Raw genomic sequence first — 15,086 nt, forward strand, 5'->3', positions numbered from 1 at the left:
AAAAAAAAAAAAAAAATCTGCAGGGGTTCCAAGGCTAAAAGACCACCCAGCCCCCACTGAGCATTCTCAGGTCAGGTCAGGTCGGGTTGGGGTTATGCACTAGTACAGCCCATTTCCACACCCACCACATGACCAAACCGCTAAGGATCCTGGTGGGCAACCCTCCTAGGCAGACACGCGGTCCAGTCCCACACTTCGGAAATGACCCTCTATCTGCTGCAGCCAGGTGGTCCAGCCACTGAGGTCCTCAAAAACATGGATCCTGTGAGCCGGATCAACCTCGGGTAATCGTGTCACATGGCCGTAGTGACGTAGCTGACGCTCCCTAAGAGTGCAGGTGCCTCATTCGGGACTCTGTGAGCAACACAAAGTCAAACCCGCGGTACCCAAGGATTCTCCTAAGAGACACCAAAGGAGTCCAGTCTTCTTCTCAGGTCACTGGATCGCGTCCATGTCTCACAACCATATAGCAAGACAGGAAGATTCTACCTACCGTAAATGTTTCTAATTCACTCCTCTTAGTTTTCTGGCTTCACATGATAGGATTAGATGGCATTGGTCTCGTGGACAGATGAGACACCTGCATTCATTCCACCATCTCATGGTGCATGGTGCTTTGATCAGGTGATCAGGTGGAATTGGGGAAAACAACAAAGAATAGTGGATATTAGTAAAGACTGTGGATCTCTGAAGAATTTGAATCTATGCCCGTGCAGTCTATTAGGAGTACAAATGAAAAGGAGCTATGAAAAAGCCCAATTAATTAACTCTTTGAGGGCTGAATATTTTTTCAGTTTTCTGAAAAGCACACAATGCAATGGTTTCACCCATAAATCAACATAAAATGTCTGATGCTACATGCTGTGGCTGGAGTTGGCACATGTTCAGCATCTCTAGCATCAATAGTTGTGCGGAGGCACCTCGATGGCCAGCAGGAAGGCATGGTGGACTGGCTGCCTGGCTGTCTTTGCACAGCAGGTGGGTGGTGGCGGCAGTTGCAGTGTGGCGCAATATGGTTTGTACCTCAAGTCATCATAAGTGGTGGTCCTCCCAGGCGACGCTGCTTTAGGCTTTTCAGCTACGAATATGTTCAGGAACCCGATCAGCTGGGGACTGATCAGCCGATGCTGGTCCCTCACTTTTGTTTTGACCGCCATCTCCTGATCACTTGCATCAAATTCCAAGTCCAACAAGTCAGAGTCCAGCTCGTGATAATAAGTAAAATATTCATGGAGTATTTTAATTTGCACATTAGCTTTAGTCTCGCCAGATGTCAATGTCATTTTACAGGTTGTTTGCTCTTAGCTACTCATGCACCGCAGAGAATCGAGGTTAAGTCAGCCAAAGCTTCTTAACTTTCCTTCTAGCATAGAGTTGAACTAAAAGGTAAAGGCGAGTTCTGTTGCAGTTTATAGATGATTACCGTTCTCTACCCTGAATTTCGACAAAAGTGGACATCAGCCCTGAAAGAGTTAATAATGGGTTTCAGCAGTTTTTTAAAGTGCTCCACCGTATCAGCCTGGTGAATTCCTATCAGTCAGCTATTCCAGATTTAAGGTGCATAACAGCAGAAGGCCGCCTCACCAATTCTTTTAAGTTTAGCTCTTGGAATTCTAAGCAGACACTCATTTGAAGATCTAAGGTTACGATTTGGAGTGTAAGGTGTCAGACTTTCTGAAATATAGGATGGAGTAGATTATTTAAGGCATTGTAAACCATCAGCAGAATTTTAAAGTCTATTCTGAATGGCACAGGTAACCAGTGTAGTGATGCTAGGACTGGTGTGATGTGTTCAGATTTTCTTTTCCTATTTAAGATTCTGGCAACTGCATTCTTAGCACCTTAAGCATGGGAAAGGCTCTATATAAATAAAATATATTATTATTATTATCCATCCATCCATCCATCCTCTTCCGCTTATCCGAGGTCGGGTCGCAGGGGTAGCAGCTTAAGCAGCGAAGCCCAGACTTCCCTCTCCCGGCCACTTCTTCCAGCTCTTCGGGAGAATCCCAAAGGCGTTCCCAGGCCAGCCGGAGACATAGTCCCTCCAGCGTGTCCTGGGTCTTCCCCGGGCCTCCTCCCGGTTGGACGTGCCGAACACCTCACCAGGGAGGCGTCCAGGAGGCATCCTGATCAGATGCCCGAGCCACCTCATCTGACTCCTCTCAATGCGGAGGAGCAGAGGCTCTACTCTGAGCCCTCCCGGATGACTGAGCTTCTCACCCTATCTTTAAGGGAAAGCCCAGACACCCTGCGGAGGAAACTCATTTCAGCCGCTTGTATTGCGATCTCGTTCTTTGGTCACTACCCATAGCTAATGACCATAGGTGAGGGTAGGGACGTAGATCGACTGGTAAATTGAGAGCTTTGCCTTACGGCTCAGCTCCTTTTCACCACGACAGACCGATGCAGAGCCCATCACTGCGGATGCGCACCGATCCGCCTGTCATCTCACTCCATTCTTCCCTCACTCGTGAACAAGACCCGAGATACTTGAACTCCTCCACTTGGGGCAGGATCTCTCCCCAACCCTGAGAGGGCACTCCACCCTTTGCCGGCTGAGGACCATGCTCTCGGATTTGGAGGTGCTGATTCTCATCCCAGCCGCTTCACACTCAGCTGCGAACCGATCCAGAGAGAGCTGAAGATCACGGCCTGATGAAGCAAACAGGACAACATCATCTGCAAAAGCAGTGACCCAATCCTGAGTCCACCAAACCGGACCCCTTCAACACCCTGGCTGCGCCTAGAAATTCTGTCCATAAAAGTTATGAACAGAATGGTGACAAAGGGCAGCCCTGGCGGAGTCCAACTCTCACTGGAAGCGGGCTCGACTTACTGCGGCAATGCGGACCAAGCTCTGACACGGTTGTACAGAGACCGAACAGCTCTTATCAGGGGTCCGGTACCCCATACTCCCGAGCACCCCCACAGGATTCCCGAGGGACACGGTCGAATGCCTTTTCCAAGTCCACAAAACACATGTAGACCGGTGGGCAAACTCCCATGCACCCTCAGGACTCTGCTGGTCCACTGTTCCGCGACCAGGACGAAAACCACACTGTTCCTCCTGAATCCGAGGTTCACTATCCGACGGACCCTCCTCTCCAGAACCCCGAATAGACTTTTCCAGGGAGGCTGAGGAGTGTGATCCCTCTATAGTTGGAACACACCCTCCGGTCCCCTTTTAAAGAGGGGACCACCACCCGGTCTGCCAATCCAGAGGCACTGTCCCGATGTCCATGCGATGTTGCAGAGGCGTGTCAACCAAGACAGTCCTACAACATCCAGAGCCTTAAGGAACTCGGCGTATCTCATCCACCCGGGGCCCTGCCACCAAGGAGTTTTTGACCACCTCGGTGACTTCAGTCCCAGAGATGGGAGAGCCCACCTCAGAGTCCCCAGGCTCTGCTTCCTCGTGGAAGGCATGTTAGTGGGATTGAGGAGGTCTTGAAGTACTCCTCCCACCGACCCACAACGTCAGAGAGGTCAGCAGCGCACCATCCCCACCATATACGGTGTTGACACTGCACTGCTTCCCCTCCTGAGGCCGGACGGTGGACCAGAATCTCCTCGAAGCCGTCCAAAGTGTTCTCCATGGCCTCTCAAACTCCTCCCATGCCCGAAGTTTTGCCTCAGCAACAACGAAGCCAGCGTTCGCTTGGCCTGCGGTACCTATCAGCTGCCTCCAGAGACCCACAGGACAAAAAGTCCTATAGGACTCCTTCTTCAGCTTGACGGCATCCCTCACCGGTGTCCACCAGCGGGTTGGGGATTGCCGCCACGACAGGCACCGACCACCTTGCGGCCACAGCTCCGGTCAGCCGCCTCAACAATAGAGGCACGGAACATGGCCCATTGGACTCAATGTCCCCACCTCCCTCGGGGCGTGGTTGAAGTTCTGCGGAGGTGGGAGTTGAAGCTACTTCTGACAGGGGACTCTGCCAGCCGTTCCCAGCAGACCCTCACAACACGTTTGGGCCTACCAGGTCTGACCGGCATCTTCCCCCACCATCGAAGCCAACTCACCACCAGGTGGTGATCAGTTGACAGCTCCGCCCCTCTCTTCACCCGAGTGTCCAAGACATATGGCGCAAGTCCGGCGACACACCACAAAGTCGATCATCGACCTGAGGCCTAGGGTGTCCTGGTGCCAAGTGCACATATGAACACCCTTATGCTTGAACATGGTGTTCGTTATGGACAATCCATGGCGAGCACAGAAGTCCAATAACAAAACACCGCTCGGGTTCAGATCGGGGCCATTCCTCCCAATCACGCCCTTCCAGGTCTCACTGTCATTGCCCCGTGAGCATTGAAGTCTCCCAGCAAAACGAGGGAATCCCAGAAGGTATGCCCTCTAGCACCCCTCAGAGACTCCAAAAGGGTGGATACTCCAAACTGCTGTTGGCATACGCACAAACAACAGTCAGGACCCTTCCCCACCCGGCGGAGGGAGGCCACCCTCTCGTCCACGGGGTAAACCCCAATGCACAGGCTCCAGTGGGGGCAATAAGTATGCCCACACCTGCTGGCCTCTCACGGGGCAACTCCAGAGTGGTAGAGAGTCCAGCCCCTCTCAAGGAGATTGGTTCCAGAGTCCAAGCTGTGCGCCGAGGTGAGTCCGACTATATCTAGCGGAACCTCTCACCTGCGCACTAGCTCAGGCTCCTTCCCCTTCAGAGAGGTGACATTCCACGTCCCAAGAGCCAGTTTCTGTAGCCGAGGATCAGACCGCCAAGGTCCCGCCGCCACCACCCAACTCACACTGCACCCAACCTCCTTGGCCCCTCCCATAGGTGGTGAGCCCATGGGGAGGAGGACCCACGTTACCTCTTGGGCTGTGCCCGGCCAGCCCCATGGGTGCAGGCCCGGCCACCAGGCCGCCATCGAGCCCCACCTCCAGGCCTGGCTCCAGAGGGGGCCCCCGGTCCGGCAAGGGAAAACGTCGTCCACAGTTTTATTCTTCATTGGAGGTTTGAACCGTTCTTTGTCTCATCCCTCACCTAGGACCAGTTTGCCTTGGGTGGCCCTACCAGGGGCATAAAGCCCCGGACAACATAGCTCCTAGGATCATTGGGACACGCAAACCCCTCCACCACGATAAGGTGACGGCTCAATATAATATTATTATTATTATTATTATTATTATTAATTACAAGCACTTGCTGTCTTTCTTAGGCAGTCCCATTAGGAGTGTGTTACAGTCATCTATTCAATTAAAAATAAAAGCGTGAATGAACTTTTCAGCTTCTTGTAAAGTTATAAGAGGTCTAACTTTTTCAGTGTTCCTTAAGTGAAAGAAAGCAGCCCTAATAATCTGGTTAATGTGTGATTTAATGTTTAAGTTGAGGAAATTCGTTTTAAAACCTTTTAATGTTATTATTCTTGTAACAGATGGCTCAGTAAATTTTATAATGATGCATCTCCTTTGTGTTCATTCTGTAATAAAAAAGAAGATGAAACAATTGATCATTTCTTTTATTGCTGTGACCACTCAAAAGTATTTTTGGCCAGAGGTTGCTGCTCTGTTGTTTGTTTGTTTCTATAAAGTTGTAGAGATTTCTGAAAATGTGACGTTTATTTTGAATACGTATTCAAAAAAGTGAGATTGATTTGGACAACACCTTAAAACTTCTTTGTCTTTTGGCTAAATTTCATTCATAAAGCCAGAGCCTTCAACACAAAAACAAACTTTAGGTTATTATCTCATGAAATAGAATCCCTCTTTATTGCTATAAAAGATTGTCAAGATAAGCTGATAAAACATATTCTTTACTTCAACTCATTGTTAATAAGTTAACTATGTGATCGCCTAATAATGTATTTTTTTTGTACAGGTTATGTCTATGTATCCCCAGCCTAAGTTCAGTTATCATTTTCGATAACTGGTTATTAGTCTTTAGTATTGTATTTGTAGTTCTGTACCTACAAAATTGTGAATAAAGAATTTAAATGAGAGGTAAAAAGGAACAGAATTTACCTCGGAACCTCTTCCGTGACGCCTGATTCAAGCACGGAATGTTAATCTGCCGTTCTACGCCGTGCATTGTGGGAACGATTTCGGCGGGTTCGGTTAAAATGGCGCCGTTGCTAAGAGCGGGGCGCTGCGGTGGATTAAACGGCGGCTGGTAAATTTGAAAGGTGCTCGTCAGATGTTTTTGCACCATGGCAAGCTTAGATCAGAAGTCGCCAAATGTACTGCTGCAGAGCCTGTGCTGTCGCATTACGGGAAAAAGCGAAGGTAAGCAGAAAGAAAACAAATATTGGGTTTGCATACTGGTAGGGGAGATGCCGCTTTTTGATCGCTGCAGACTTTGGGGAAGGCGCTGTCATTTGTATTGGAAATGAAAATCTTTGGACTCGGTGTATTAAAGCTGTTTGGTTGTGTAAACGGCGATGCTTTATAGAAAAGGCCAGACTGTGTAGGAGCTGAAAGGAGAGCATCGCGATATCTGGAGTGAAGTGACAAGAAGCAGTGCATTGGATTGAGGGACCTGGAAGTTTTTCAAGCTTCTCACATAACGTGCTGTCAGCGGCTGAAAGCAAACCTCGGAGTAAGAAATCCTATCGGCTTTCAGCGCTCGTGTACCGGTCACTCGCTTCGTGATCGTCTGGTTTAGTGCCCTGTGAGTGGTCTCCAATCCGCTGCTTGTATGAATGAATGAAGAGACCCGCCAGTCGTCTCCAGTTTTTCAGTCTTTTAAAACGTGAATTGAGCTGACATTTAACGGAATAAACCTGCGTTCGTGATGTCGCTGGAAAAGAACTCCTAAGTGCAGAGTTAATTAAACGGGCCCGCCAGGATCCCGGTGAGGTGGGTCTTTTTTACCAAACAAACTGCTTTTTTTCCAAATTGGCTTACCGTTTTTCTCATTTTCGATATATTTTAAATGTTTCCTTGGCTCTAAGATTTCCTCTAAGACACCTATTGAAACAGTAACATTTACCATTCAGTGCTTAGCTTTGTCTTATTTAAATTCTCAGTGCAGCCAACGTTTTTGTTTATGATTGAACTAAAGAAATAGGTAACCTTGTAAAACAACACACTATTTGCTAATACTCCTAGTAATCATGAATTGCTACATCAGGCTTTTGTTTAGTTTTACTAATGTACTTTCAATTTGTCATTTGCAGTTTTTTATTTTAAAATGATCTCATTTTGAAAGGCTGTTTATATTTCGTAGTGGATTTTTATTTATTTCAACGAGTCTCTTTTCAAGCTGGTTTTGCCAACAGTTAATCTTTTGTGTCCATCAATTGCAGTTTTTCCAAAGTTTAACGACTTCTTTAAATATAACATTGCACTTTTTCATGAGAGTATGTTCTTCATAATTGTGTTTTATTTAGTTCATTTTTCAGTTCAGATTGGCGTTCCATTTGCCAATCTAGATTACCAGTCCAATACCTCGGAGTCTAATAGTCCAGTGTTCTTTCAGGATTGTGAGGGATGCATAACCGAATTTTAGTGACTGCCAAAGTCACAACCGTGTTTAGCTGATGTTCACTAACAAAATATTAGAAGATGTTAGATGACGGTTCCATCACCTCGTTGCAATTCGATGGAGCTGGCAAATTAGGTGACAGTTTAGCTAGTAATGTATTGCAGAATGCAAAGTCTGCTTGAAAGGCCTTGCGTTCTTGGTTTTTGGAATAGTAGTTTTACATTCTGGGACAAACTTTTTTTTTCCTTGCTCCTTTCACCCCATTTTGAAAAACTACCAGTTGCTACAAAGGTACCATGGGGAAGCCCCCCCGATTCACACTTTTTCAGTACATATGCATAGCATTTTTAATTTGTGTTCAATTTGTTTTGTATCCATCTTAAGGATAGGTGTTTGTGTGGCCATCCATTTGCAATGTCTCTGTCTTTCTGCAAGATGGATTATCACAAAATTTGTTTGTGATAAAATACATTGCATTTGTCATTCCAATAGATGACGTATCACAAACATTAGCACTGCTTCAAATTGAATTGGCCCATTACAAACATTAACACTTGAGATCTACATTGATTACTTGGATTTCAGCCCGTTTTTAGGCAGATAGCACAGCTAGGAAAAGGATAAGTGTACGCGTGCGTCCTTTCTGTTGGTACATCTCTGACATTGCAATAGATGGCACCTCACAAGCATTTTTAGGGGCAAAATGCATTGCGTTTATCATTCCAACAGATGATGCTCCACATCTTTTGGTTGTAATACATTCTATTACTGCACATGTTTATGATGCTTATGATGCACCATCTGTTGGAATGACAAATGCAATGTATTTTTCCACTCCAGTCATTACAAAATACATTCCAGTAGATGGTGACGTTCCACAAACATTTGTAGTAATTCATTTTATTGCTACAAATGTTTGCATCTTTTGGAATGACAAGTTGAATATATTTAATCAGTACATGCATTACAAAGTACATTCTAATTGATGGTGCACTGCAAATATTAACACTGAGGTCTGCTTTGGTTACTTAGACTTCAACCCATCTTAGATGGATAGCACAGATTAGTAATTAATCATAAAGGTGTTTTCTGAATCGTATGCTTTTTGGACAGCTAGCAGTTTGAGGTAGGTCAAGTGACCTACCTGCATGTCACCAGCTACACCTCTGGTAAACAGTGTGATACAAAATATGTTAGGGGGCAGTGCGTAATAGCCTGGATGCCACTGTTGATGCCACACACAGTCCAGTTAAGTCTGACCCAAAAATCTCCTAAAGCAGCAAGACCCCGTGACATCCCAGAAAGGCTGCCATTTGCTAAGAGGGGTTGACTGAAGACCCATTGTCTTTCACCATTTCACAGGTAGACTCCCTGTCTATGAATTTGGCCTGCCTTGTTCCTGAAAATTGCTGGGATGGGCTTCAGCTTCCTCTCAGGATGGTGGCAGGTTTCTGTTGACAACATTTTTACTTGAAGCATTGGATGAACGTGCAAGATGAGTGAATGCTGAAAAGTTTTTGGATGTTTGAGTTTATTATCACATTACTGTATGTTACAATCCCTGATGTGTCAGCACTACAACTAAATGAAAAGATAGTTGGCCTTCAGAGGTGACCATTTGGGACATTCAATAATTTTTCATCTATCTATATCTATTCATACATACCCATCTATCTATCTATCTATCTATCTATCTATCTATCTATCTATCTATCTATCTATCTATCTATCTATCTATCTATCTATCTATCTATTGTATCTATCTCTATACATACATGCAATAATCTGATGGTCAAACTCCTCTCATTTACTTTTCAATAGTAACTCCTACCATGACTTCAGCACAGAAGGATTCATCTTGATCCTCCTGCAAACCCGTTACAGCCTCTTTGGGGAAATTATTGCCTTCTAGGAATTTCATCAGGTTTCAAAAGAGAAAATAATCGCGGTGGGCCAGGACTGGACTGAATGGTGGATGGTTAAGCCCTATGAAACCACATTCCCTGATAGCAGCCTTTGATTTTTGGTATTTGAGAAACAATGTATTGTTGTGAAGCAACAACAATAACAACATTTATTTCTATAGCACATTTTCATACAAATGATGGAGCTCAAAGTGCTTTACAGGATAAAGAAAGAGAAAAAAGACAAAATATAAAAAATAAAATTAGGCAATACTAATTAACATGGAATAAAATGAAGATCTGATGGACAGGAAAAAAAAAATCCCGACAACTGGAGGAAAAAAAAAACAACAAACAAAATCTGCAGGGATTTTGAGGTCACAAGACCACCAAGCCCCCTCTAGGCATTCTACCTAACATAAATGACCTCAATCAGTCCTCATTGTATTTAGGGTTCACACGGAAGAACTTGATGATGATGGTCATCTGGACTTATGTAGTGACATTACGGTGCTTTGATCAGGTGGGGGGGCACAGATCACTACCACAGAAGACAAAGTAGAGATTAGTACGGATTACAGAGCCACCATGAATGATAATGATGGTTAAATGCATATACAGAGTATCAGGATTAAACTAAAGTAAAGCTATGCGAAGGTCATGTTAAAGTAATGTGTTTTAAGCAGTTTATTAAAGTGCTCCACTATATTAGCCTGGCGACTTTCTATCGGTCAGCTATTCCAGATTTTAGGTGCATAACAGCAGAACGCTGGGTTGCCTCACCACTTCTTTTAAGTTTAGCTCTTGGAATTCTAAGCAGACACTCATTTGAAGATCTCGGGTTGCGATTTGGAGTATAAGGTGAGAGGCATTCTGAAATATAAGATGGTGCAGATTATTTAAAGCTTTGTAAACCATAAGTAGTATTTTAAAATCAGTTCTAAATGACACAGGTAGTAACCAATGTAGTGACATCAGAACTGGTGTGATGGTGTGATGTGCTCGGATTTTCTTTTCACCTACTGACATTTCCAGCAATATTTCTGTTTGACCGCCTCATGTAATGAATTCATTATGGACGTGTAGCTTTCCCCAGTGATGGTTGACTTGAGTGACGTGGTTTTCCTCAATCCAGTGATGTGCAGAGTGTGTTTCTGTCTTCTACAGTTTTTTTGAAATACATTTTTGAAATCTGTTCTTTCATTTTGAACAGCCCTTGTATAATAATATATATAAAAATGTGGCTATTTACCTGAAAAGCTTTGATCACTTGGTGAAGGTTTTGTACCAAATTAAGTTTTTGTTTATGAGCTTTCCTGGTTTTGGGGGACTCTTGCGGTTTCAAAGTGCAAAGACCTTCTTTATAGACTTAGTGTCTGTCTGTATGGCATTGGTTTGAATTAAAATACAGGGCAGTTCATGAAGCACAGAGAATTTATTAATTTAGGTATGTTTACAAGCCTTAAATTTTACGCCGTTTGGCTTGCTCTCTCTCTCAGGGGTGGGGATCGATCTGTTCTTAACTCAATTTTTCTTTTTTGTAAAAACTTGATTGCTAATAAAATTTAATAAAAAAAAAATACAGGGCTTAATTTTATTGTACTAGTGACTTTTTAATTGGGTGGTGCACTCTAATGTTCACTCTAAAGTATACAGTATATTGTTTCATGTAAAATAAGAAATAATTAGAAACTGAAGTTTGATTAGTATAGTTTGCAATTTGTATTTTAGCTTTATACATATTGGAGTACTATGAGCATGTACACCCAGGCTACTTAACACACGCGCCACATGCGGCCACCTAAAGCATTTTCTGTGGCCCCCAGGAAGTAAGAAATGTATTAAAGTCTATTAATCATTTTCAGAGTTTAAATTCCTGCTCAAAACAAGAACATTTAATTTTCTCTCAAAAAGGGGCACATTAGTGTTTTATATGTTTTTTCAGTTCATGCGAAGTTTCTTTCTGTATCACAACGCGAAGTAGACAAAACGTTTAGAGTGCCACTGGTGAAAACGACAAGAAAATGGCAAAACGCAAAATTGCAAACGAGCATAGAACATTTAACAAAGCATGGGAAGAAGAATTTGCGTTCACTGAAATAAACAGTAAACCTCTATATCTGCTTTGTCTGAGAGGTATAGCAGTGCCAGAACGGGCAAATATCCAGCATCACCACAAAAGCTGTCATGCTGACTTTAGAAAATTATATCCCCATCAGACCAATTTAAGAAAGGATAAAATCCGCTCACTTCTAGGCAGCCTACATGGCCAGCAACATTTACTACGATGATAAATAAAACATCCATCCATTATCCAGCCCGCTATATCCTAACTACAGGGTCACGGGGGTCTGCTGGAGACAATCCCAGCCAACAGAGGGCGCAAGGCAGGAAACAAACCCCGGGCAGGGCTAAAACAGAGTGATTCCATTACAGAAGCCTCATATAAAATAGCGTGGAGCATTGTAAAGAGCCGCAGCCTTTTTACTGAAGGTGAGCTTATTAAAAAATGTTTCTTGGAGTGCAGTGAATCTATCTTTGCTGATTTTAAAAATAAAGACAATATCATTGGTCGGATATTCAAATTACATCGGATTCAAAACTAGCCTGAAGAGTTTTGAAAAGCTTGTAACTGACCCAAGTAACGCAGAACATTTTAGTCTGGAGATTGACGAGTCAGCCGATATATCGGACATGGCCCAGGTCATGGTGTGGGTGCGCTGTTTTAATGGTGCGGATCTTGCTGAGGAAATGCTCACACTTCTTCCACTTAAAGGCCGAACAAGAGGAGAAGATATTTGTTGACAAGAGGGATCCTGATTGTATTGCCGTTTGTATTTATGGTGGAGCATGGCTGTATTCATATGTTACTTACATATTATCCTTATATGCAGGCATTTAAAGAGCAAAAGTAGATGGCAGTAAAATGTTAATTGATATAAATTACATTAATGTTTCAAGTAGCTTTCATAATTTTTTTTTTAAGATTCATTTTTTACTTTACTCCCATTTTCAGATAATTATTTATTTAAAATTGTTCTTATCTATCTTATCTAGGCAGAGTGGTGGCTCTGAGGCTAGGGATCTGCACTGGCAATCGGAAGATTGCCTGTTTGAATCCCGTAAATGTCAATAGGGACTCTGCTCTGGTGGGCCCTTCAGCAAGGCCCTAAACCTTCAGTTGCTGAGTGCTTTGAGTAGTGAGAAAAGTGCTATATAAATGCAAAGAATTATTATTATCTAGTGATGTGATTACAACAAGAGAAGTCTCATGTTAGCTCAACTTTAAATAAAGTGCTAATTTGTACATTTTATTATTCTTTTGAAGGATTGTTTATTAAACATAACCCCAAATGCAAAGAACAAAAATAGATTTGCTAGTTTTAAAACATTCTAACTTAAATCTTTAGGAAACAATTAACGGTAAAATGTCAGAAAATGTTAACTTGTTTGCTTTGCGGCCTTTTAGTCAGGTTTATTTCCAGTTTTTAGGCCCCTGAAATACATGAAGTTGAGTAGCACTGCCATACACAGTGAAGGGCACTGTACAAAAAGGAGTTGAATTGAGGGTGACTGGTATGTTTTATACAGTAAAAATACAACAAACAGTAATGTAGCGTGTTTGTGTTAAAGGATACTAGTCACCGAGCTGGATACCCGGAGCTGCTAGTGGATTAACAGGTTGTTTGAATCTGCTGATCTCTGGTTTATTGCAATTTCTCAAAAGTGGTAAACCTTCCATCCATCCATCCTCTTCCGCTTATCCGAGGTCGGGTCGCGGGGGCAGCAGCTTAAGCAGAGAGGCTCAGACTTCCCTTTCCCCGGCCACTTCTTCCAGCTCTTGCGGGAGAATCCCAAGGCGTTCCCAGGCCAGCCGGGAGACATAGTCCCTCCAGCGTGTCCTGGGTCTTCCCCGGGGCCTCCTCCCGGTTGGACGTGCCCAGAACACCTCACCAGGGAGGCGTCCAGGAGGTATCCTGATCAGATGCCCGAGCCACCTCATCTGACTCCTCTCGATGCGGAGGAGCAGCGGCTCTACTCTGAGCCTCCCGGATGACTGAGCTTCTCACCCTATCTTTAAGGGAAAGCCCAGACACCCTGCAGAGGAAACTCATTTCAGCCGCTTGTATTCACGATCTCGTTCTTTCGGACACTACCCATAGCTCATGACTATAGGTGAGGGTAGGAACGTAGATCGACTGGTAAATTGAGAGCTTTGCCTTACGGCTCAGCTCTTTTTTCACCACGACAGACCGATGCAGAGCCCGCATCACTGCGGATGCCGCACCGATCCGCCTGTCGATCTCACGCTCCATTCTTCCCTCACTCGTGAACAAGACCCCGAGATACTTGAACTCCTCCACTTGGGGCAGGATTTCGCTCCCAACCCTGAGAGGACACTCCACCCTTTTCCGGCTGAGGACCATGCTCTCGGATTTGGAGGTGCTGATTCTCATCCCAGCCGCTTCACACTCCGCTGCGAACCGATTCAAAGAGAGCTGAAGATCACGGCCTGATGAAGCAAACAGGACAACATCATCTGCAAAAAGCAGTGACTCAATCATGAGTCCACCAAACCGGACCCCTTCAACACCCTGGCTGCGCCTAGAAATTCTATCCATAAAAGTTATGAAGTGGTCAACCTGTCAAATCATAAAGCTGAGAAGAATTTGTGCTCTGCTCAGTTAAACACCTGTGATATGATACAGGCTTTGTTACAGCTGTGTTTTGCTTTAATCTCAGTTGTTGACATATACTATTTTGTACTTGAATTAATGTTTGATCTGTGTGTACTTTTTAAAACAAACTTTTAGAATTGTAGCCCCTTGCCACATCAGTACCTTTTTTACCTCTTTATTGTCTCCTTTTTCCCCCCCATGTTTCAGCCGATGTTGCACACCAGTTCCAGTATGCCGTGAGAGTTATCGGAAGTAATTATGCTCCAACCATTGAACGAGATGAGTTTCTTGTATCCGAAAAGATAAAAAAAGAGCGTGAGTATTCAAATATGATTTTAATTTTTTTTTTGTGAAGTTCTCCATTTTTAGGAAATTATTTAATCAAAGTGTTTCAGTCTTGTATTAGTATTGTAATGAGCTTGATGGTTTGTGACACAACTTTATTATTTCAGTGATGTTAATCAAATTGAGCCACTTCAATACTTGTCTACATTTCTTTGAATGAAGGGTAATTTTTTTGAGGGGGTAATGTTGTGATCTGTGTTGATTTATATAAGTGGGGTGTGAATAAATTGCTTTCAGAGAAAATTGTTCAGCTAAACCCTGCCCGTTTATAATGTTAAGTAATCTGCTTAAGGAAATCTGTTTATCTATAAATCATTTATCAGATCCAATTTATCACTGCACATCTGATTTGATCTCTACTTGATTAAAAAATATCATGCATACAATGCAAGTATCTAGGGCTGTGTCTAAAGAAATCTGTACTTAAATTTCCATCAACAAGATCTCCACTTGGTTTTTAGTTCTTTAGTATTGTGTTTACGAAACAGAGGGACAGTCCTTCTGTCCTACTGCAGTAGCTTGGTTGCTTTATGTGATCGAAGTGAAGAATTGAAGGTTATCATGCACCACTTGGACTAATTAGAAAAACATAATTTGAAGTTAATTCATTTTGCTAAAGGCTTGTTTCTAGTTTTTTTTTTAAACTGATGTGATTTATATTTGAATACTACGGATGTTGCTTTTTATTTTTCTCCTGGATAATTTAGGTGGCT

At 43.5% G+C, this 15,086-nt stretch overlaps 1 protein-coding gene across 1 annotated transcript in view; it reads left to right on the forward strand.

The window, feature by feature from the left end:
- The first annotated feature begins 6,042 nt into the window (after positions 1-6,042).
- The window catches only part of tubgcp3 (tubulin, gamma complex associated protein 3), a 73,466-nt gene continuing 64,422 nt past the window's right edge, over positions 6,043-15,086 (forward strand). The window contains exons 1-2 of the mRNA XM_039745896.1: positions 6,043-6,244; positions 14,236-14,343. Coding sequence (XP_039601830.1) covers positions 6,169-6,244; positions 14,236-14,343 — 184 coding nt within the window. The 5' untranslated portion in view covers positions 6,043-6,168. The remainder of the gene's footprint in view (positions 6,245-14,235; positions 14,344-15,086) is intronic.

Source organism: Polypterus senegalus, chromosome 2 (assembly GCF_016835505.1).
Source record: "Polypterus senegalus isolate Bchr_013 chromosome 2, ASM1683550v1, whole genome shotgun sequence".
NCBI lineage: Eukaryota > Metazoa > Chordata > Cladistia > Polypteriformes > Polypteridae > Polypterus > Polypterus senegalus.